At 39.9% G+C, this 24,577-nt stretch overlaps 2 protein-coding genes across 4 annotated transcripts in view; both read left to right on the top strand.

The window, feature by feature from the left end:
* The first annotated feature begins 294 nt into the window (after window positions 1-294).
* ccdc40 (coiled-coil domain containing 40) lies at window positions 295-18,352 on the top strand. 2 transcript variants are annotated; one of them, XR_005613452.1, is made up of 20 exons: window positions 295-388; window positions 4,491-4,630; window positions 5,019-5,112; window positions 5,229-5,344; window positions 5,520-5,603; window positions 6,313-6,532; window positions 7,037-7,194; window positions 7,315-7,437; window positions 9,289-9,410; window positions 9,672-9,915; window positions 10,013-10,195; window positions 11,992-12,237; window positions 12,368-12,581; window positions 12,669-12,838; window positions 12,928-13,019; window positions 13,475-13,589; window positions 15,393-15,581; window positions 15,664-15,822; window positions 16,205-16,502; window positions 17,826-18,352. XR_005613452.1 is itself a non-coding variant. In XM_031756236.2 (19 exons), the coding sequence occupies exons 2-19, from the start codon at window positions 4,502-4,504 to the stop codon at window positions 16,442-16,444; spliced, it is 2,898 nt and encodes a 965-aa protein (XP_031612096.1). In that variant the 5' UTR covers window positions 295-388; window positions 4,491-4,501; the 3' UTR covers window positions 16,445-16,636. The 2 variants fall into 2 exon arrangements, 1 of the variants encoding a protein (XP_031612096.1); XM_031756236.2 differs by lacking the exon at window positions 17,826-18,352 and having other exon boundaries at window positions 16,205-16,636.
* card14 (caspase recruitment domain family, member 14) overlaps window positions 17,886-24,577 on the top strand; it is a 20,564-nt gene continuing 13,872 nt past the window's right edge. The window contains exons 1-5 of one of the 2 annotated variants that reach the window (XM_039613785.1): window positions 17,890-17,932; window positions 18,643-18,736; window positions 22,716-23,063; window positions 23,327-23,464; window positions 23,549-23,874. In XM_039613785.1, the coding sequence (XP_039469719.1) occupies window positions 22,850-23,063; window positions 23,327-23,464; window positions 23,549-23,874 (678 nt within the window). In that variant the 5' untranslated portion in view covers window positions 17,890-17,932; window positions 18,643-18,736; window positions 22,716-22,849. Of the gene's footprint in view, window positions 17,933-18,642; window positions 18,737-22,715; window positions 23,064-23,326; window positions 23,465-23,548; window positions 23,875-24,577 lie in introns of both variants that reach the window. The other variant, XM_039613786.1, reaches the window with a different exon arrangement.

The raw sequence follows: 24,577 nt of genomic DNA, 5'->3' as shown, positions 1-24,577 counted from the left end.
AAGCAGTTCTGGTAACCGTATTTATGTGATTGTCAAAACAAAGATCACTGCCTAAAATGAGGCCAAAAATAGCATCTAAATATTTGTCTACTCTCTTACAGGCTCCTCCAGGCCTCTCACAGAGCCCGTGGTTGGAGATAAAATGTGACCACAGCATTAAGAAATTAGCTTTGAACATGCCAGTAACTCCTAGAAAATTACTTTTATTCTGAAAGCGGTCGTAAATAAGCGCGTACATCCTACGTACAGCCTGTACTTATGTTAAAACTCCACAGCGACCCCAAATTCTCACAGCGACTGGCGTCTGACTGAGACTGCGCAGACGCCAGCTACGGAAGTTTACGGTTGCCTAGTAACCTTAATCAACTGTACCCGTAACGCTACCGTGGTAAGTTGTATCCTAAATGCAAAATTAAATTATATTGTTGGTACGATATAGTACGATGGTATTGATACGCAAACTCTAAATTGTTCTTTTGACTATTCAAGAGCCAAAGTCAGGTTGTCAGTTATTATAATGTGATCCTCACAAACCCTCTATTGTTGAGGACTTAGCGCAAAGCTAGCACGAATACAAAAACATGGCTTATTTTAAATACAAGGAAAGTATTTGTTACCCACAGTAGCGGTTTTAGATACGGGCGACACGGGCGGTTGCCCGGGGCGGCATCGTGGTGGGGGGCGGCATCACGGGCATCGGCAAAAAAAAATTAAAAATTGCTGGGAGTAAGGGCGCCCTCCGTTTGCGAGGTGCGCCTGCTGCTTGCGGCACAGGGAGGAGAGGGCGGGGTGGCGGGGGATTCTCTGGCTGGCTGGAGCAGCGTCTAATAACCAACTCGCAAAATAAAACAAAATAAAAACAAACCAACAACACGAAAACACCAGACATTATGATAAAGACTTATAATTTGTACCGATGTTTTTCTATATTTCCCTCGGGATGAATAAAGCATGATCAATCAATCAATCAATCAATCAATACACGAAAAGTGAGCGCGAGAGCCCTCGGTGCGCCTGCTCGCTGCTGAAGTCAAAGTAAACTTTATTGTCATCTCGCTACATACAGTCCAGTATATAGAGAGACGAGACGACGAGGCTCCAGTTACAGCAGTGCAAGTAAACGAACAATAAATATTTAAGAGTAAGAAAATAAATATACACTTTAGGACTCGGGGTAAAGGGATCAATAACAATTTAAAATGTATATTTTATATTTTGTTGATTTAAAGTCTCACACACAACCCGTTTTTAAAGTTTAAAAAAGAGAAAAGAAGAGGAGTGTAGCGACTTCCACAGTCGCTAGAGGCCGGAGACTGAGCCTGCCTATTTGCCTGACGCGCTGTCAACTTTACGCAATAATGCGAGAGGTGGAATTGCTTGCTTGTTTATTAAAGTGCTTGAAAAGTTTACAGAGCAATGTGATCGGCTCGCGATTCAAACTCTTAAAACATCACAGGCTCTAATGCAACAAGGGGAAACTCGTTGTGCTGCGGTCAACAAAAACTACAGCTACCCAGCCCTCCTCTCTGTCAAAATCAAACCAGTGAATGACAGACTGACAACGCCCTCTTAATGTCACCGCTAGCACCCACGTGACTCCTGTTACACATCACCATAGCAACCAAACAAATGAAAACCCAGTGATCATTAAAATTCAATATTTAATTATGGCTCCTACAAGGAGAAACGAGCAAAAGATACAGGTAAGCAGATGTGTCATTGGATAATGGCAGGTCATGTATCCTAAAACTTTCAGAATACTTTCTTAATTATGTGGGTTACAGCTCCTCCAAGAAGAAATGGTAAAAATAGTTACAGTAACAGACTAAACTCCAAACAATATATACAATAATATAATATTAATATAATAGTAATTAGTCAGTGTCAATTGTTGATTTGTCCTGTTCTCATTGTATGACGAATTATGATGTCTGTTTAGTAGCCGTTTGCATACTATATTTTCTCTGTCTTCATATGTGTGTGTGTGTGTGTGTGTGTGTGGGGGGGGCGCCAGAGGAGTGTTCGCCCAGGGCGCCAAATAGGCTAGGACCCAGTGGCGGTCCTAGCCTGTTTGGCGCCCTGGGCGAACACCTCTCTGGCGCCCCCACACACACACACACACACACACAAAACATGTTAAGGATTGTACATTAACATAAAACTGTTGTCCACACACACATATGAAGAGAGAGAGAGTATGCATAGTATGCAAACGGCTACCAAACAGCCATCATAATTAGTCATACAATGAGAACAGGACAAATCAACAATTGACAATGACTTATTAATATTAAAATCTGTAACATAATGTATTGTTTGGAGTTTAGTCCGTTACTGTTACTATTTTTACCATTTCTTCTTGGGGCAACTGTAACCCACATTATTTCCTTAGGGATTAATAAAGTATTCTGATTCTGATTGTTTCAGGATGACCTGCCATTATCCAATGACACATCTGTTTACCTGTCTCATTTGTTTGTTTCTTCTCTTCTTCTTTTCTTTTTTTCTAAACTGAGCACCTGATGGCTTTGAACTTTTCTTGTCCATCTTCCATTGGTTTTAATTTTGCACTCCAGTATGAACACCCATCCCTCAACCCGAGGATCACCACAACATAACCTAATAGACCTACACCTTAGTTCACAGATTAACTTTGTCTAGGGTGTATTTCTGGGATTTCACACAACCCAGGATTCAAATCATGAATACATAATGGGCTTGGATTTACAACATTATGAATGAAATGTGCTCTCTTTGAAGCAGCAGGTCTCCCTCCCTTTCGACAGGTTATGTGTGAGACTTTAAATCATCAAACTGTAAATTATAAATTTTAAATTGTTATTGATCCCTTTACCCCGAGTCCTAAAGTGTATATTTATTTTCTTACTCTACTATATTTATTGTTCGTTTATTTGCACTGCTGTAACTGGAGCCTCGTCGTTTCGTCTCTCTATATACTGGACTGTATGTAGCGGAGATGACAATAAAGTTTACTTTGACTTCAGCAGCGCCAGCAGGCGCACCGAGGGCTCTCGCTCTCAGTTTTCGTGTATAGAATTTCGAAAAAACATCGGTGCAAATTATAAGTCTGTATCATAATGTCTGGTGTTTTCGTGTTTGTTGTTTTGTTTTTATTTTGTTTTATTTTGCGAGTTGGTTATTAGATGCTGCTCCAGCCAGCCAGAGAATCCCCGCCGCCCGCCCTCTCCTCCCTGTGCCGCAAGCAGCAGGCGCACCTGCAAACGGAGGGCGCCCTTACTCCCAGCAAATGGGCGATAGAAAACCGATCGGTGCCTATGACATTCCCAATATGCGCTGGCTGCCGTCGGGGCAGCATGAGTACGAGCATTTTTTTTTTTTTTTTTTTTGCCGATGCCCGTGATGCCGCCCCCCATCACGATGCCGCCCCCCATCACGATGCCGCCCCGGGCAACCGCCCGTGTCGCCCGTATCTAAAACCGCTACTGCTAGGACCGCCACTGGTTACCCATAAGCCCAGCCCGAAATTTTCAGATTTCTACTTGATATTTTATTCATTTTCAAGTAGCCTCAGAAAAACTTGAATATATGAGGTGAGACACTACTTTACTGAACAGTTCCGGTCAACACATGAAATTGTAAAAATCAAAAATGAGTGCAATCTATTTGCTCATTTAATTTCATTATGTATAATAATGATGGATTCAGATGATTATTATTTATTAATTACAAGGACCCTCCCTGATTCCGTAGGGTGGGGAAGCAGACCTTTAAGGGCCTTAATGTAAGGGCAACACACAACAATATGACCTCTGTTTTAGATATTAGATTTAAACCATTTAGGAGTGAAAACTTGACTCCCACGCAGCGCTCAAAGAGTAAGTCATGATGGGGGTGTCAAAAGCAGCACTCAGGTTCAGCAGAACTAAAACTGAACAACCACCTGAACAGGTATCAACTAGAATATAATTTTTTAGTTTCAAAAGATAAGATTTAACACTGGAAAAACCCTGAAACCTGATTAAAAGATCTCATAAATATTGTTCTTGTCTAGAAAGGATGACAGTTGAATGAAAACAACATTTCCTTGAACTTTAGCCAAAAATGATATAGACTGCAGACATCCACTTGCAAATGTTGCTTCTTTAAGAATGACTGGACTACTGTTTGGTAGTTTTGCATTTATAATTGTGAGAACATCACAGCTTATTATATCAAAAACCAAGATATCAGGCAGGACATCTGTTATAGAAGTGAAACATGTCATATGAGAAACCAAGTCTGACATCTAGGAAAAGGAAACATGTCCAGAATCTTCAAACATGGCAATAGCTGACTAATAAAAAAGGGATTAGCGCCTCAATTGAAAATATTTGCTCTTATATTTTCAGCGTTACTAAGGAAAAAGTCGAAAAATTTCTCAATAGCCCTCTCTCTCACCATTAGCCTTTGACATTCGGGGCAAATACACATATTAGTCACCTGGAAAAAATATAAATCTTCATGTGAAGTTTTAGGTCCAATGCAGAACCCAGGAGATGAGGATGGAAGGGAGGAAAGCTCCACCCGAAATGAGACAGGGCCCAACCTGCAGGATGGAAGTGACGACGCAGAAGAAGACAGTGGAGCGACTGCCTCACATGTTCCAGAGGTTTGAGATGTGCATCTGCTGAGGTTTTCTTTCCTTACTTTGTTGCTGCTTTAGCAACAGGTCATTGAACACTGATGCAGTTTGGATGTTTGTCCAGGTGCTGTGCTGCTGCACTCACAGTCTTAACTGTTGGATGCATAAAATATTGCAGTGTTAGTCATATGGCTCAAATGGAATCAGCAGTTTGGACTCAGGATCCATTCTTAAAGACGTGTGTCCTCCTTCTTTCCAAATTTTACATTTTGCAAAACCACTCACTCAGCCAGATTGGTCCCTTTGGTGGGCAGGTTCATGTTCGACATCTTTAGTCTAACAGTTCTTAATGTCTAAATCACAGCAGCTATTGAGGAGCTCTATTCATGCTTTATGTCTGCCTCCGGACTCACAGGTTCAGTCACTGCCACAGCCAGAGAGCTCTGCTGCCCAGCATTACCCTGACCTCACTGTAGTGGATGAAAACCTCCCTGCGGCCATAAATTTAAGTAAGTCACACATTAATCCTCTGTGGGATTTGCTTCTATATATTGTATAGCAATATGTACCCTTTTTACATGATTATTTATTTTTTGGTTAAAATATGCCTTTCACTGTATTTCAGTGCAAGAGGATGTTGCTCAGGTGGCTCACCGTTCACACACATCGGAGGAGATGGAGGATGATGAGCCACTGCCAGAAGACGAGGAGGAGGAGTTAATCGTTCTTGATCCTGAGCATGTTTGTAGCTTCACCTTTAATCTTTACACGACCAGTGTTTGATAAATAATGAATAGATTTTTGTCTTAGTGCTCATCAGAGAGAAAATTGAATTATGATGGATTTGAAGCATTAATACTACATGTCTTTGTCTTCCACTGGGATGTTACTGATACTATATTTAATCTGTTGGCAGCCTGTGGTCAGAAGACAACAAGCTGCTCTGACAATCCAGCTTAGAAAACAGCTGGAGAGGATCAACCAGGCACTGAGGGAAAAGGTTGGCCACTTCTCTGACCAAAAATTCTCTCCATCTTTGCACAGTTAATTCACACATGCAGGCAAACAAGCTAGTTTCTATACAAACACAAGGCAACTTTTCTATTTAAATGTCCAGAAGATGGTGCTGTAGAACTGTATGGGAACTGCAGAACACTTCACGTCTACTGTATTACATAAGACAGGTGTTTAGGAGAGATGCAACACCCACACACTATTTAACTTTCAAAGAAAAACACTTGTTGCAGGGTTAAGGTGTGAGGCTTTCATCACTCAAATGGGTAATGATTACAAACAGAATATATTAAATTTCATGTATGGTATGTATAGCGAGTATCGATTTAAAGTACAGTAAATATCATCTGTAATGAGTTGAAATTTAAAGCACTTTGTATAAAATAGTTTTAAGTGTCCCCCTCATTATCTGAGTATGTTCACATAATGGGGAGAATAATGTTTGAAGGTCACAGATTTATTTCAAAAGGTCCCCAAAAGGGTTACAATGTTGGAAATAAGTTACAAATATAATAAAATCTTTCTCAGTTCCAACCGGCAACCACTAAAAAGTAGAACCAGTACTTTTATACCGCGCTTTGTCCTGGATGAAGGAAAGACAATTTAGTACCCAACATAAAAGCATGTATAAAGTCAGTTATCGTCTAGAATTATTGACTTTTCTGTGATTTCTAACTGCTCTCTTCCTCCATCAGCATGCAGTTGCAAAGGATGATGCTAGCCACAATCAGGAATTAGGTGTGGAGGTCTTCAGGCTTCAGGAGCAGCTGGTCAGACAGCAGAACAGGCTGCATGACCTTCATGAGACCAAGACACAGGCTGAAGCCAAACACCAGCAGGCTCTGAACCAGCTGGAGGAGATAAAGAGTCAACATTCCAGCATGACCAGAAAGGTCTGTGAAGCCAGAGCCAATGGTGAGCCTGGACTGTCATTTAGAGGTTGTATCTTTGTGCTGATCCAGGATTAGTTTTGATTTTATATGACTCTTAGATTAAGATGATTGTGGTAATATTTGACGTCTGTCCCTATGACCACATTACGATTGATTTTTTTAAAACAGAGAACTTTATTGCTACTATTATCTGTAGTAGTAACTGTAAACCCCTTAGGTTTATGTCACGTTTCAGCCAAATGCTGAAGCTTTAAGATCAACTCTTTTATATGCATTTGGCTTTATGTTAGTCTAAGTGAGAATCTGATGGATGTGAAACCCTAAAAGTTCAATGGCGCAAGTTAAGAAGTTAAAATAAATTTAAACAGATTTTATAATTTTTAAATCTTTCCCTTTTAAAAGCAGCTTTTGTTGGGCCTATGTGATACTGTTTGAGTAACAAAAAGGCAACATCTGTATCTGTTCATGTTTCTGAAATTATGATTTGAGCCGTTATGTTTATGCTGTCTCCTCTGTCCTCCCTCAGTGTCCCAGCTACAGGCACAGTTAGACAGCATGACACAGTATCTCATCTTCATCCAAGGAGTCAGCGAAGGTCTGCGCTCTGAAGTCAAAACCATGAATAACGCTAGACGCAAAGCAGGAGCTGAGAAGACCCAGGCAGAAGACCAGAAATTAAAGCAGGTAGACACTCACATGTAAATTATTAAGATTTGATTGTATTTTTCAATATAAACCCTAACTGTTATATCAACATAATTGTATCTGAGTGAAAATACCTATCTGTGTCATCTGTGTCATCAGGATTTATATGTGGAGAGACTAACAAAGGAGCTGGACAGGCTGACGCAGCAGATAGCCATGTATGAGGCCAAAACCAGTGCTCAAGCAGAGGAGACACAGACAGCCAAAGAGGCTCTCTCAGAGGTAACTGCTGTGCCATAAAATGACATAAAAGCAAAATAGTGAGCTAGTGAGTGGTGGGTGATTTCACTATTAAAAGTGTCAACTTTCATATTACCCATAGCAAATAAATATTTCGTTGATGTGAATATTGCTCTTATATTGATTAGTGACACTGAAAACATTAAAACAAAAGTCCAGTTTACTTATCCAGTGACTGATTGAGTGAAATATGTCCTTGATATATGGATTGAACTCACATTCAAGTACTTGCATTTAGGTATGTAGACATGGACAAGACAACCTGCTGGAGTTCAAACTGAGCATCAGAACAGGTCCCTTAAAGGTGATTTAAGTGACCTTGAATGTGGCATGGTTGTTGGAGCACATGAGCCGGTCTTGTTTTTTTAAAACTGCTGATATACTGCACAACCAGGATAAATATCCTGTGAGCAGCAGTTGTCTGAGACAAATTGTTGATGCCACAGATCAGAGGATAATGGCCAGATTGCTTTGCGCTGATAGGAAGACAACAGTAAGCCAAATAAACACTTGTTAGAACCAAAGTATGCAGAAAGAGCATCTCTGAAGGCACGATTTGAAGCAGATGGGCTACAACAGCAGAAAACCACTAAGGGTGAATCTCCCTTCAGATAAGAACAGGAAGCGGAGGCAATTCACATAGTATCAACTGTTCAGGATGGTGCTGGTGTAATGGTGTGGGGGATATTTTATTGGCACACCTTTGATCCTTCAGTATCGACTGAGCACTGATGAAATACCACACCTCTTGTTGGTGCTCATTCTGTCACGGTCCCAGGACTTCTGACCTGATGTTTTGAGTTTTGACATTCTGTATTAAGTTCATTTGTATTCTTAAGATCCCTAGGTTTTCTGTTCAGTATTGTGTATTAGATTTCCCCCCGTGTTGTCCTCTGTGTCTCCCTCTATGTGACCGTGTATATAGTGATTTGAGTTATTGTGCTTTGCTTCCACTTCTTGTGTCTGTGTTTTCCTCTTTCCGTCGTGTTCTCTCTCTCTGCCTCTCTTGGCTGCCTCTGTGTACTTTCTGTGTTATGTTTAAGGTCCGCGTCTTGGCATCAGCATTTTCAGTCTCGTGTCCTCCCCGCTCTGTCATGGGTTATTGTCCTCAGCTGTGTTCCCCGTGTGCTTCCACTTCCCTCATTACCTTTTGTGTATTTATGTCAGCGTCCCCCTCTGTTCCGTGTCGCGTCTTCCCTCATGGTTGTGTGCGTTTCCTTGTGTCTCCCCTGTGCCTTAGCTTTTAGTTTCTCCCAGTATAGTGTTGTATCGCTCCCTGTGTTCCTGTTAATAAAGCTGTGCCTTTTGAGTTCATCCCCGTGTGTCTTGAGTTGTGCGTTTGGGTCCTCTCCTGCTTACACACAACCGAAACCTGACACATTCCTTTATGACCACAACCACATATTACCCATCTTCTAATGGCTGCTTCCAGCAGGATGTTGAACCATGTCACAAAACTCAAACATCTCAAACTGGATTCTTGACCATGAAAATGAGTTCACTGTAGTCAGATGGCCTCCAGCAGTCACCACATCTCAGTCCAACAGAGCATCTGCGAATTTCTGCCACAATGAATTAAGGCTGTTTTGAAGGCAAGTTTGTCCAACCTGAATTACCTGTAACTGATGAAGTGGCTGGTGGGTGTATCTTACTTGTTGATTTAATAATGTTAATGGATACAGTCAACACAAAAATATTTGGATAAGAGAAAAAGAAAAAGACAAACAGGTTATGTTTTTGTCTCGGTTTACTAACTCATGAACGAAATAAGAATTCTCTGATTATGGCAGTCGTCAAACAACATCAGTCATTCATTTTTACATCTTTGTGCAGGCTGAGATGGAGATGGAGTCACTGTTGGTGGCCCGTAAACAGCTGCTGCAGCAGTGGAACAGCTGCCTCATGGGGTTGAGGAGACGAGACGAGGCCTTTGGTGCGATGCAGGAAGTCATCCGGTGAGACTGATGGATGTGGGAAGATGTTTCTGATTTGTGTCCTACTGAGTAAACGTTAAAGGTGCTAATGCGCTTCAAGTGTATATGTAACAAATGATGCCCATGCTCTAAACATGTCTATAGAAAATGACAGGTGTCTATAAAAAAGGTATTTTTAGAACACTCAATGATAATATTAACCCCTGATTTGATTTTTGTATTCGAAAGTAACACAGAGCAAAAAGTGAGCACCCATTCATTTTTTTCTCGTCTTCTCCTCAGTGAAACCAAACACCAGGTGATCTTGCTGGACAAGGACATTGATGGCTACAAGAAATCCATCAATGCAGAGCAGGAGCAAAATGAGATACTGACACTGCAGCTGAACTGGTCTCAAATGGACTGCACCACTACCAGAAAGCTCATCAGTGACAAGCAGGCTCAGCAAGAATCCCTGCAGGCCCACTACAGCACATTCCTCCTCACTCTCCAGGAGACAGAGCGGACCCTCGCTAGACTCTCAAAGGTCAGTGTTCGTCCAGGGAGCAGTCATGGTTCCAGGTCAGAAACATTACACTGCCTGATTTTGTTTTTGTCTTTCTTTAATCTCACCCTTTTTCCAGGAATTTGGGTCACACCAGGGTCAAGTGAACGATCAGAGTAAGCAGCTGGAGAAAGAGAGTTCTGCGCGTCTGGAGCTGGAAAACAACATCATGAGCTCCATGCAGCATAAGCTCCTCCACAACAGCGCTGCCAAGTACTCCCAACTGCTCACCGAGAAGATATCCAGACTCAAAAAAGAGAAGGTAACTAAAAGCAGGAAACTATTCAAAATGCTTAGACTGTCATAACACTCTTATGATAACACTCTTCAGACCATTCACACTAAATCCCCTTTCTTTGATATCTCTAGTATGATCATAAGAGTGATATTCACTATACACTACATATTGTCCAGGTCTTTGGCTTGGGGTGGTTTTAGTGAAAGGGACACTCCAGCAGAAAGAGGGAGAATTCACAAGAAACTGATGAAGTCTTTTGGCTTGAAATGACAGAATAATGCAAACAACAACAGCTCTACAGGATTAGTAACAGTAGTAGTAACAGGTGTTAAATAAGTACATGTATAAAGGTTCATGTACACTATAGAGCACAGCTCTCTAAAACTGACAAATTTAACTCTGTCTGTGAAGCTGGATTCAGGAAATAAATGCTGAAAGTTTAAGTTTTAAGAAGATGTTTAGTGCCATCTTGATCCAGTGCATCACCGGGTTGCTTGGTTGGTTGGTTGGTAGCGACTAATAGACTGACTTTAGTTCATATTAGCTAACTAGTGACACAACCAATAACTCTGTGGAAAACAAGGGGACTAAAAGTAAAAAGCAGTTTAAGGGGGTCACTGGCTGCAACAATGAGTTTTCATTCTCTCTTATGCAGTCAGTGGCTCTTCATTGTTTGGTTAGCTGCACTGAAACAGAAAAATCCACCTGTAATGTTTGGGTTTGCAAAGCACTTATAAAAAGGGTCTGTGTGGAGGAGATCCAGCTTCACTATGTCAGTTTTCAAGAGCAGGGCTCCACACTGTAAATGAGACTTGATACATGTAATGTTTCCTGTCCACCTTAATGCACCTTTATTTAACATGCTGTGGAAGAAATATTAAAAAATGATGATCAGTTTTAAATATCCATCCATCCATTTTCTTTCACCTATTTGGTGCCAGGTCAGTTTTCAATACAATTTATTCATATACTGTCAAATTAACATTATTCAATTTCAGTATTATTATTTTACTAATTTTAAAGGGTTTTTTTTTGCTCATGCTTTTACGTGACAGGATTACATTTTCCATTTTGATTCCTAGCTTTTTTTTTCTTTTTTTCTTGTTTGTATCTACTACAGATGAAAATTAGCTTTTAGGATATCTTGTAAAATATGTACAATATATAAATAAATAAATCAGTGTTATTCTATTCTAAACTGTTCTAGCATATAAATACAAACACACACGTATCCTGAAACCAAAAGATATTGAACAATAAGAGAGGGAAGATTCAAAAATGTAAAAAAGAAAATGAGCTAATGTGGCAAATAATAAAATGTAAAATGTGTAAAAAATATCAAATCTAATCAAATCAAAATGTATTTCTATAGCACATATTAATACAACAAAGTTGACCAAAGTGCTTCACAGTCGGTCAGAGCAATAGTATAAGACAGTTAGAATAAAAACAGTTAAAAGGAGGGCAAGAAACAATATGAGTAAACAGCCTAACCAGCCACGAAATAACCAACTAGTTTGAATCAAAATCCAGACTAAGATTATACGTTTTAAGACGCAATTTAAAAGACTGGATGGACTCGGAGGAACGAATATAAGGAGGGAGGTCATTCCAGAGTCTGGGTGCTATGATAGAAAAGGCCCGATCACCTCTGGACTTCAGACGAGACCTCGGTTGCGTCAGGAGCATTTGATTTTCTTAGTGCTCTATTAGGATTATACAAATGGAGGAGTTCAAATAGATGTAAGCCAAATTGTTTAAAACAAATGTGTGAAGATATCTGATTTATGTGCTTCTCATCATCCCTTTCCTCCCTTTAGATGTACCAGTTGAAGCAGTCAGAGGAGGAGGTGTTGGTGGTGAAGCTGGAGAGCCAGCTGGTCAGCCAGCGAGTGGACAGCCTGGCCCTGACTCAGGAGGCCCTTGATCAGGAGATCGCAAAGTCCAACAAGTTAATCACAGCCATTCAGGCTAAGGTTACTTCATCTGTTAGAGTCATCGAGCAGAAGCAGTCAACAATCATCGGATACAACAAGAAGATTTCTCAAATAGCTGCCAGCACTGGGGTGAGTGACTGTGGGGAAGCTGTTGTTTCTTGTTACTAAGATCATAAATAAATGAAAATAATTCAGTGTCATTTTGAATTGTTTTCAAAAATGAGGCTGCCAGCTTTAATTTGTTTGCCTGCATTTGCAGCATGATGACCTCGGTCCTCTGCACATCAAGATACAGTCAATAATAGCTCAGATTGAGGAGCTGGCAGCAAATATAAAGAGCTACCAGCAGCTGTGGATGAAGCGACAGGGGATACTGATGGGACTGACCCAAACGATAGAAGCCAACAGCAAGGAGCTGCTCAAACTGCAGACGGAGTACACAGGATGGCAACAGACGAAACTCTACTTTGAGAGTATGCAGCACGCACGCACACAGTCCAAGTCACAACCTGTATGCTACTATCTCCACTTCATTCTCACACCAACTCTAACCCTTCCAGGTCAGATAGAATCAGAGCACCGCGAGGAGGCTGAGCTGGAGAAGAGCTCAAAGATGCTGAAGCGTGATCAGCTGAAGCTCAACATGCTGCTCAGTAGGAAAGGACAACTGAGCCAGGCTCTGCAGCAGGAGAACGCCGTGATGGAGACAGATTTCATTCACAGACTTAAGGCATGACAGGCGGGTTTCGTCATTTTATATTTTCTTCTTTTCTTCTGTTTTATATTAATATATCATTTTATGTAAAACAATGTGGCCAGGATGCAGAGAGGGAGGCCGTTAAGATGCAGATGAAACTCGAGAAGACGCAGGAGGAAAAAGAGAGGCTCCTCAACAGTCTGGTGGAAGCTGAGTCAGTCACTTTCTCTTTGTCCTTGTTTCTTCTGACTTAAACATATTTAATTTCTTTATTATTGAGTTGATTTTCTAATCAACTCTTAAATCTCTTAAATCTCTCTCTCAACTCTTAAATCCTACTAGTTATTCCTGCGTCTTTCAGGATCTTACCAAGCTTCAAACAACGTGTCGACTGTTAAATTAGTCGTCGACGATCTAATCATGACTAGTCAACTAATCATGTCATCCCTAGTGCCAAATTTCAACCCAGCCCCGTGTAACTCAAATGCCTCTAACTTGAAACATATTCATAGTATGAAGGTAAAATTTTGCAGGGCTTCATTACATATGCTGAGTTATTTTTGAAAGAATCACATACTCAGAGAAACACAACAATTTTTAATGGAATAGTTTACTTTGTTGTGCGTGTGTGTGTATTTTCTTTTTTTCTTTGGCATGTGTGGCATACAGGCGGCAAATCATGCTGTGGGAAAAGAAGACGCAGCTTGTAAAAGAGATGCATTCAGCTATGGATGTGGGGCAGGGAGAAAGCCACACGATGAAAGCTGAAATACATCGTATGGAGGTAAACACAGTACGATTACAGACAGACGGACTATAAGGTTGACTTGCTATCTACGTTTTAGCCTTTAGCCTTAGCCTGCCATGTCCAAATGTGCTGTTTATGTACAATGCATAAACACATAAGAGTGGGATATTCTTTTTTTGTAATGCATTTGATCACTTTGACCCTTGAATTAATTTTTTTTGGAAAATGGACTGTTTATTGAACCTTTTGACAGTTTATTTTATTATAAATCTATCACACTGTCAATTATTATAAATATTAGTTTGCTTATATAAGTTTTAATTTGTATCATATTTGTTAAATCCAGCATTTTTTTTACAATTTATTGCTTAAAAATATATTGTGCAATGTTTTTTAGGTTTTCAAGGGGAAAAAAATCAAACATGATATAGAAGCCTCACAAACTCATGTATCAGGCATGATACATGAGCCGATAAGGGGTTAAAGTTTAGCTAATTTTCCATTTTCCAACTTAAAGAATAGAAACAAAATGTGCATATGACTTTACAGCATCAGTAGGGGTGTAACAATTCCCCTAATCCACAGTTCAGTTCAGTCTCAGTTCTTCTTTAGAAGGAGTAAATATTAAAAAGCTCAATCATGTGATCAGAAATAAATAATGAATGAATAATAAACCTAGTCATATTCATTTCCAGTTCCCTCATTACCCGAACAATCTTTAAACATTAAAATGATTTCACTGCATCATCTAATTAAGCATTAACTGCTCAACACTGTAAAGGAATATTGAACGATATTGTGGACACTTTTATCAGTCACAGTTTCAGAGCTGTTAAACCCATAAGCAAAGGTAATCTTATATATACAGAGTTTCCAACTTTTTTGTACCATGGATGGAACATAAAGTTGAAGTTTTCAAAAGAAAGGTATCTGTGACAAAAAAGTGCTCCAGGTCCAATCGGATGTGAAAACTAACAGCTCAGTCTTTTTATTTCTCGTACCTCCTCGGGGAAAAAATGATCTCCAAACTCTCAGTAGTGTTTTTTTCTCTATCTGGCAACTTGGTGTCTGATTACAGCACATAATACTGATATATTCAGAATATAAATCAGTGCCTGCTTGTAAGAGACAAGGTGAAGGAAGATATGAAAGCCGCAAAAATCCATCTTATTGAAGCTTTTTGTAAATGTGTTAGATCTTATGGCTCATAGCTCTCTCATTATGAGCTACTGATGCATACAACACATAACTGGGATCACATTAGGAGGCATATTTGTTCAAATATTTTTAATAAACCCAACAAATACAAATATTTTTTGATTGTATTGCTCCTTTTTGCCTTCAGAACTGCTTTAATTTTTTTGAATCTAGAAACATTTGTCAGAGTCTTTGGTTCACATCAACTTGATAGCATCACACAGGTGCTGCAGATTTGCCGGCTGCACATCTATGATCCCGTTCTACCACAAACCAAAGGTGCTCTTTTGGATTAAATCTGGTGCCTGTAGATGCTGTTTGAGGGCAGTGAACTCACTGTTGTGTTCAAAGTCATTTAAATCACATTTCTTTCCCATTCTGATGCTTGGTTTGGACTTCTGCAAGTCATCTTGGTCATACATTTGACACATGAAGCCTACATATATCATGTAGTTTAAAAGTGTTGGCAAGTTTTTCTTCAGTGTTGGTTAACATGAAGTTGGACTTGAATTTCATTTGGTGATATTTTTAAAATTGTCTTGAAAGTCCTAAAACTAAGTTGTAAGAACGCTGGATAACAAGATGCTTTTAGGGTGATTAATGTTTGTGAATTCTACCCAAAGTGTGTGTCTGTCTGTGCAGGCGCGACTCAGCCAGCTAATGAAGCAACGAGAGTGCCTGCTGAGGGAAAGCGAAGCAACAGTGGCGAGAAGGGAAACCATCGTCTTGCGCAAGGAGGCCATGATGAGGAACTCCCTCAAACAGGCTACACAGGGTGACCTGAGCCTCTCTATACAGGGCCTACAGCGCAAGATCCGGGAAGCACACAAGGTAAAAGAGGCTGACGTAACATTAATTCATATGTGCTTGGAGCAGGTTGAGCATTTATCTTACATGCAGGATTTGTCTTCAGCAAGTGGTAGAGTATGAGCAAGTGATTGGGGAGCTACAAAAACAGAAGGAGAGTTTGAGAGACAGGATCGCGCAGAAGAAGACTCATCTCACAGAACTGTGCAGCACCAGTTACATCCTCGACTCTGACTTTGTTAATCTTCAGGACACCAAAGAAAGGGTAAGGGGCACAGACTGTGAATGTGAATATGTGATTGTACTTTAAAATGGTTATTCTTCTGAATTGCACTGTTGCATGTACAGTGAGGGTGTGATCCACTTTTCATTGGCTTCTAATCCGATGCACTCTTCATTGTTAAAGGAACAATAATACCTGGTATGTGTCTAATGGGAAGTGAAACTGTCACCATTGCACAACTTAATGAAGGTGTGGTGAGAATGTTTAACCTGTTTTTCTTTGGGTCACGTACACAGAACTTGCTCATCACAGTTTCCACTCTTGGAAAATGCTCACACTTATCCGACCTATCACGAATAAAATATAACTGCTCATTGTTTGATTAATATGTCATTACTCTGTCATTATCGCTCCCTCTCTCTAGAACCTAGCACACCTAGTGGCTCTGCAGAGTCGGGCCAAGAGGTTGCGGACAGTGTGTGAAGGCAGCTATCGAGCAGTGTCCACCCCCGAATCCGTGGAAGCCGCTCTGCAGAGGCAGACGGAGCGCTTGCATGCCATCAGCACCATCTTGCACCGTGTATGTGAGGAGTTCCCCCAACATCAGGGGGCGCTCCGCAGGCTGTCACGAGCACTGTCTGAACATGCAAAGGCTGTGGAATAGGAAACATCCCGAAGTGATGGAGGAAGGACGCAGGAAGGAAAATGCACAGGACTGACATGTGAGTGATAAAAGGGAAAGATTAGATAAGTAACAGCCAGTGAAGGATGGAAGCTTGTTCATATCGATGTGTGGTTTCTTTGATGCATTGAAATGTTTGTGAAACAATTTCAGAAATAAAAGCTAATGAAGTTTCTCATCTCAAAGTTAATTATGTGGCCCACTGAAAAGGGTTACAGTTGACCCAAAGTCCTTTTTAGACAGGCACATTTAAATTCCAGGTCTCCAAAAAGCCAGTTACAAAATACCTGAAAAGCAAAAAGGTGTTTTTTGTTGTATTAACTAATTATTGTGGAAAGTAAAAATCACAGTGCTTTGGTGATCATTAAAATATGTCCTGAATTTACAAATTGATGACGATTCATCTGATAACCCATGACACACTGCTCTGCCCTACTTAAGCTGCCTTTATAGGTTTAAAGTGTGTGCATTGGTATTGGCAACATTTGCAGTATCGCACAGCAGTAACTTACAAACAGAAGGTTTGAACAGCAGATGAGTGAAGTGTCTTCGCTCACAAACTTCCATATTGGGGATATCTACTCATACACAAAAACTAAAGCCTGGCAGTGATTAGTTTTACATACACTGTCCACAGTCTTTGGCCATCTTTAACATGAGCATTCACCACTGTGTCACAAATATACAGTAATGTGTAAATATCTTAAAGCCACCAATCAGTTCTTTATGTTTTGCTATGAAAAATGGGAAATAGGTGCAGGTGTATTGAAATGTGTTAAAAGATACATAAGTAAATCTAAGTAAATAAGGCAAAGTCAAAGTTTATAGAGTTCTGATGATGTTGAAACATAATATTTGGTGTGACCAGTTTTATTCTTCAGCTCAGCTTGAACTCTCTTAGGTGAGATGTCTTTTAAGTAGACTTTAGTATTGTTCTCCAGGCTGTCCAGTCGATCACAAATCTAAACAGACAAACTGGTTTGAAAGCAAACTTACATCACTTATAGACTTACAGTAATAGCTCTGTGTTGTTTCCTGTATTCATAGTCTCATCTTCTATTGTTGAAAATGATTTTGTCACTGATGGACGGAGGATTTCTAACTATTTCCGAAGTCTTTGAGCTCTACAATCCACAAAGAATTCAGATTGAGCAACCTTGGAAACCGCTTCTGTTCACTGTGTCACAACATTTATATTTAGCGAATTTCCTTCTCTCCTTCATTGGCGTTCTCGTTTAACTAAACCTTTAACTTTACATTTACAGTTTTGCAGATATTTTGTTAAACATGTGTTCCAAGTTACATATTTAATATTAATCTGAATATATAAATCTCTGTTGTGTTTCTTTTTTTCATCCCTCAGTTCTGTTTGCTTTTACATTGGAGAAATTATAAAAATGATATATACTTCAAACAGTGTTCAGTAACTCAGAAGCACTCAAGAAATAGTAAAAGCACACTCATGACCAGGTGAGTGAACTGCCTTTGTTCAGCTCAGTCCTGGAAGAAATTCATGCATTTTGTTGTAACAGTCAACTTCATCAGGCTAAGGCAGCCACATTAACACTTTCAGTGAAGGTAAAGTGGAATCTTTAACAAATTTCTGAAAAACCAGGGGCGACCGAGCCTTTTCCCTCACAAATTGTGGCATGATCTCCCTGCCCAGCACCCTTGTTATCTTAAAAATATATCTTAAAACTCTTTTTATTCTTTGGCTTTTAATTCCAAATGAGAGTGGTGTGCCCTTTTATTTTATTTACAGTAGTATTTTTATCACTGTTGTTATTGCTGATTTTTTGTGTAGTGTTTTGGGGATTTGTACAGCACTTTGTCAAACTTGTGTTTTTAAAAAAGTGATGTAAATAAATATATACAGTATGAATCATAAAATACCTCATAACTATTAGATTAGACTTCTCTTAAAAATATTTATTTTAAAATATTCCACAGTCACCTGTTTTTATATAATGTTTTTCATACTGCCGTGGTATTATGTTACTAAAATGGAAAACGTCCCCTGTTTTGTCATTTCTGTAAACGTGCCACTTTAGACTGTACATATGTCCTAAAGTACACAAAATGCCACATTATCAGTACTTGGTGCAACTTGACGCAAGCTTATTTTGGTTTTCTATTGTTAGTAGTATACATGCTTTGTCTTTTTTCTCATTCCTTATCAGTTGATGATCCAGAAGATGACACAAAAGCGTCGTAAGAACAGAACTGTCACGTACCATCTGCAGTGACAGAGCAGAGAAAAGAACCAAAAGTCAGGTTAGCACCTGCCTTGTAATGTTGCAATGCTGTGAAACCTGCTGCTCAAATAGCAGACTCTTGCAAAGCACATGGGAGACCTTATAGTATTTCACCATCACACTGTAATAGCACAGGCTTGGCAAAACATGCAGCTGATACAGATAATTCAGTTTCCTCTTAAATGATGTCTCCACTCAGACACACCCAACTGACACTAACTAAACTAAAAGGGAGAAAGAGTTTGCATGACCTGCAGTATATGTGGTGCAGAAATTTTATCCATGAATGTTTAAAGCAAGTACAGATGCCTACAACCACCAGGTCCCCAAACGTGTTTATAAGGTTTGGGGAAACCTGCAGTCAGCTGAGACTGAAGAAGTCACTTGGATGAGTGACGAAACGTTTCACCCACAAAACACTACGTCCAGATGAACAGATTCAACTTTTGGAGAACCACCAGGTTAGCGGCACCTGAAGAACACAAGTCTCCTTGTAACAATTTCAAGCATTTTTGTTATTTAGCTTTTAATGCAGTAATTAATTTTATTCTGTTTTATCTTCTAACGGTTTTATTTGATTTTGCCACTTTACGTACTGAGCTACAGATGAGGACAGAATTATTAACATGCCCCCCCCAATAACATTTTTGTCAAATTTTTTCTAAGTGCCTTTTTAATAGAGCAAAACATTTTCATCATAGCATTTTTAAACATACTAGCTTTCTTTAGAAAACATAGATTATTTAGATTTTCATCACAATAATAGATTTATTTCAGAAAAATTACCATGGTCACTATTATTAGTCACGGAAAAACTGAGCTTTGTATTGAGCCATAATACAAACCACTGCAGTGCAATGATGTGCTTTTACTTAAAACTGAGGGTCATTTTACAAATTACACACAGGACAAAAACTTCAGCATGGGTTTGAGTATACAGAGGACTTCAGTGTCTGCAAAGCGCTCAGGTCTTGTGGCTGCAGAACAAGCCCATATCATGAGCCCTGACGGTTGGTATAAGGTGTCCGTTCATCCGTGTTTAGTTTCCAGCAAATGTGGTTCTGTGCATTATTCAACTTTGGTTTGGTTTGTCCAAAGGACATTGTTTCAGAAAACTTGTGGGGGTTTTCAAATGCAACTTTGCAAACCCAAGAGAGAAGAGGCTTTCTCCTGGCAACCTTTCCAAACAGTCCTTACTTGATCACCCTTGCTCTAATTGTACTATTAACTTTAACAACTAACAGGTCACACTAATAATGATCAGTCCATCAAGTCAATTTTATTAATAGTGCCTGATGGCTACTAATGCTTAATTCTTATAGGAGCAGTAAGAGTATGATTAGTTTTTCACAGGACTGCTTCTGCATCACGCTGTGATATGTCATGTTTTATACTTCATCTGAGGTTGCATTTGCCGAATTTTAAGACGTGCTAAGGACCAGATTGCATTCGGTGTACTATAACTGGTAATAACCCTGATTGTAGTGTTTGGTAGATTATTGCTCTAATGTCAAAGGTAAAAACATAAATAAATAAAAAAAATCAGAGACCAGTCCTGACGAAGAACAAGCCCAATTCCACAAATCAGCAGGGCAAAGAAAGAACACAAAATATTCACGGCAAAAAAAAGTGAAGAAACAGCCGAGACCTGATTGTTTTCACAATATCAAACAGAACTGAAATGAGGAAGCTTTATTTGAAGGTCATTTCTGTAACTCTAGATTTCAAAAAGGCAAATCACCTCTAAAAATACATCCTGGAGGAAGAGTTGTGGCATTATTTATCCACATGCCACAACCTTACGGCAATGAATAACCTAAAGCACAGAACATGCAAACATCCACACGCACACGCATCCAGTTAGATACAACTTATGTTCTTGTGAAACTTGTATGAGTATTATGCAAAATTTTCAAAATGTATAAAAACGTCATATTTTCATGATTACTGTTTATGGAAACTTTCACACTGGTAAAACCAGAGTGAAATAACCAACTCTCAGTCACTTCAGATCAGGTCTTCCCAACTGCAGACCTCAGTTGTTGGATCGATGCCACTGATTAAAGATATTTTCATGATTGTCACATTTGAGCAGCCAATGTCTGCCGACAGTTAGCTGCAATGTTAGCTACTGCTGGTGAACCTCTAGAAAGATAGTGCTGCATAGCTACTTTACTGCTCATCACACTTGCAATCCTCACTGGAATTTCTTTTTCTCCAGAAAACCTTTGTTAATATGTAAACTGCAATTACTTGTTGAGCTTTTACTGTTAATGTGTCTAGTTATTAACCCCAATCCCAACTCTAACCTTAACTCTAATCCCAAGGAATCAGAATATAGCTTTTTTTCAGATTGTTCTCTTGCGAAGGGAACAAATACAATAATGATTCAGACTGACACACATCAGGGACTATCAATTTTTTATGGGTCTAAAATTAGAGTTATGGTAAAATTAACACCCATAATCACTCAGCTGAATTCAATTCAGTTTTATTTGTATAGCACCAAATCAATTCAGTTTTATGTAAAGACCTTAAAATAATAGATAAACAACAAAACACCATGAAAAATTCCTAATCTGAAATTATCTCACTACCATCCTTTTACACCCCGAAGCTGACTGTGCTTTAGGAGGCTTTGTTGGTAATAATTATTAATGATTAGCTTTGAAAGATTTACAAATGTTCTTTACGGACAACCACATAGCCCAATTTTTTTTTTTCCTTCTTACAGTGAAAAATGTCTGAAAAATGTGTGAGTTGGAAAGAGGTTTTGTTCCTCCACATCTTCTTTTATTACACTTTTGTTTGTCTTGTATATTATTATGCATCTTCTATGGGGAAATTCCTAGTATTGAGCCGTCCTCACGGAGTTACGTGATGTGGGAGATAAACAAACTGTGCATTGTTGACAAAAGCCGATTGGGTTACTGAACACTGGATCATGTACTGTAGAGAGCAGGGCTTTTGAGTTTTGCAGAGTTTTACCAGGCAAGAGGATATTTTGTTAACTGTCTTGTCAAGGTGCAGTGAACATCTGCGACACTGATTTCTCGCTCACAATAAGAAGACTTTTGCTGTTTAAAATTGCATCTGGATTACAGTTTACTGGCAGATGTTTGTCGGTCCCTTTCTAAGCTCCTCACATGACCTTATGTCTCAGCTGCTGTTATAATTTTTTTAATCTAATGTCTTTTAGAGTTAAAATACATTCTTAGAAAACACCTACATGCTCATTTATCCTGTTTGAACCTGGTGAGTTCACTGGTTATGACATCGTCCATAGTCTTAATGCTTGTATATACTTTACACTAGATTGCCCTGATGTCTTCCATTTGTTTGCATAGACATTTTACAATACAGCTAACAGTAAGTTCACACACAAGAACTGTAAGTTAGCAATAATTACAAGGAACGCATTATCCTTGTGATGACCATAACTGAGCTTATTTCCTTCTTTAACACAGGACTTTGCACTTTGCTGCTCAGTGTTTGCTCCTGTCAGCACTGCGGTGTGTGTGGTGTGTGTTTGCTTTTGTGTGATTAGAAATTATTAAGGTGAGCTCAAATGGCATCCAGCGTTTCTCTGTAAGCGAGAGGCTCTGTTCATCTGTGCCATAGGCGCTCTTCAGTAAACAAATCTCTGCCTCACTCATTAACAAAGTGAGGCAGGGGCTCCTGTGTGTGGCGCGAGTACACACCGAGCTAGCTGTTCAGGGTAAACAAACATTACTTACACCCAGAGTGTAAATATAAGAGATGGGCATTAATCATGGCTTTACTGACTGATTGTTTTTGAGTGTGTGTTTGTGTGGGTGTTGGTGACTATGTGTGTGGGTGTTTTTGTGTCCTATAACTTAGTTTGCATCATTCTGTGTTTGTGAGTCGAATCCTTCGGTGAGAGCTTGTCTTTCAGGTTTTCCTACACACCCACACGCCAGCACTTGGATATAAACACCCACTGGGCGTGGAAAATGCCTGACACTTTTATAGAACAGTGTTTTCCTTTTAGAGTCAGTCCGCTGCTCTGTCTGCCAAAGGCGTGTGCTCAGTCCACCTGCTCCACCGAGAGCTGCCATCTCTGTGGCAGCCAACATCCATTACGCTTTAAAACACACTCAGTAAACTCAGCATGGCGGAGGAATGTGTCCCAAAGGATTTAGACCCAAAAGAGATGGGTGAGGAGGAGCTGTGGGAGCTGATTAATGACAACCGCCATCGGATCTCGTTAGGAGTGCGACCATGCATCTTGATCCCGTACCTGAGGCAGGCCAGGGTTCTCAATGAGATGGATGAGGATGAGATCCTTTCCTGCCACAACCTCACCAACCGCTGCATGAGAACGAGTGAGATTTTCATTGTTTTCATGGATTTTAAAGTCATTAAAAACCCTGTCCATGAGATGATGCAGTAGACTGCTGAGTTAACCACTTAGAAAACTGTAGCAGCAACCTATAAAATCACCATGTCACACTGACAGAGTTTCAGTGTATCTGTAAAAACAAAATTCTTCAGATTTAGAATTGTGATTATTTACATCACTGCTGTTGCTTGATGACATTAACTCAAAGGTTAGTTTGGAAGTCTCATTGTAATCTACTATTTCTAGGCCACATGCTGGATCTGCTGAGAACCCAGGGAAAGAATGGTGGTATGGCCTTGCTGGAGAGCTTAATGATCCACTACCCAGCCCTCTACACCCAGGTGACTGGACACAAGCCCAGCACTGAGCCCTCAAGATTCAGTGGTGAGTGGCTCAAAGTCTTTGTATGTCTTATGGATGTGTTTGTCTCTTTGTTCTGCTGACTACAGTTCTTGCACTCGCTTTCAGGCTTGATAAAATACTCAGAGCTGACTGAGTATCTGGTCAGAGCCGTCACAGGGATGCAGAAAGAGCTGCAGGAGGCCCGTAACGAGGCCAGCAAACTGAGAGCACACGGCGCCTCCCTGGAAGCGGACATCAGTCAGATGATGGAGCAGGAGATGAAGTCCAGAACCCTGCGGACCGACAACGAACGGATCCAGAGACACTTGTGCTCTTTGCAACGTGAAGTCACCAAGCTGAAGGATGAGAAGTGTGACTTGTATATTCGCTACACAGCAGCGATCGAGGAGAAATCAGCTGTGAATGGGCGGCTCCACGAGCTAAACCTCCAGGTCAGCGGATCTCATTAGAGTCTGTTTGTTCACTGCAGGAGACCTTCTGTCTGAGTCTCAGAGCTGTCATCCCTGGGGAAAGTCCTCAAAAGGCTGATGTTAAAGAAGTGAAATCAAAGCTTGAAAGGATTAGGTAGTGCCGAGGGAGGCTCTTGTCGTTTTGTGTTCACAGCCTGAAAAACAGTTGTATACTTTGCTGTGGTAAATGTTTTTCTGTTTGAGACTCAGACTCAAGTGACACCTCACAAGTAATCTGAGAAGCTGATATTTAGCAAAAAGGCTTTGCTACATATAGGAGCTGTGGGGTTTAAATTACCAGGCAAAACAAATGAAAGGCAAAAGTGGGAAGTGTTCAGGATCTTTCCTTCTGTAGCATGTCACACTTTCTTTTTTTAATTGTACTCTAATGATTCAGCCATCCACTCAAAATCAAAGTCCTTCTGTCCTCCCTACAGAAAGTGCTGCCATATTTATCCTCAAGCAAAGATAACAAGCGGGCTCCACAGTTATGCTCCATTTGGTTGCACCCTCATAAATGCATTTATCTTTTTTTTTCTTTAAACTTTTAATCTTCAGATTGGACCTCTGCAGATTCAAAACAAAAGCATATTACAAAAGACTTGTCACCGGTTCCCTCTAAAGGCACAGCAAAAGCTCTAAACTGCACATATGAGGTGTTGTAAAGCTACTTCAGTATCTACAG

The sequence above is a fragment of the Oreochromis aureus genome, linkage group 6, assembly GCF_013358895.1.
Source record: "Oreochromis aureus strain Israel breed Guangdong linkage group 6, ZZ_aureus, whole genome shotgun sequence".
NCBI lineage: Eukaryota > Metazoa > Chordata > Actinopteri > Cichliformes > Cichlidae > Oreochromis > Oreochromis aureus.
The sequence above is the reverse complement of the archived record's forward strand: the minus strand, read 5'-3'. Positions and strand labels throughout refer to the sequence as shown.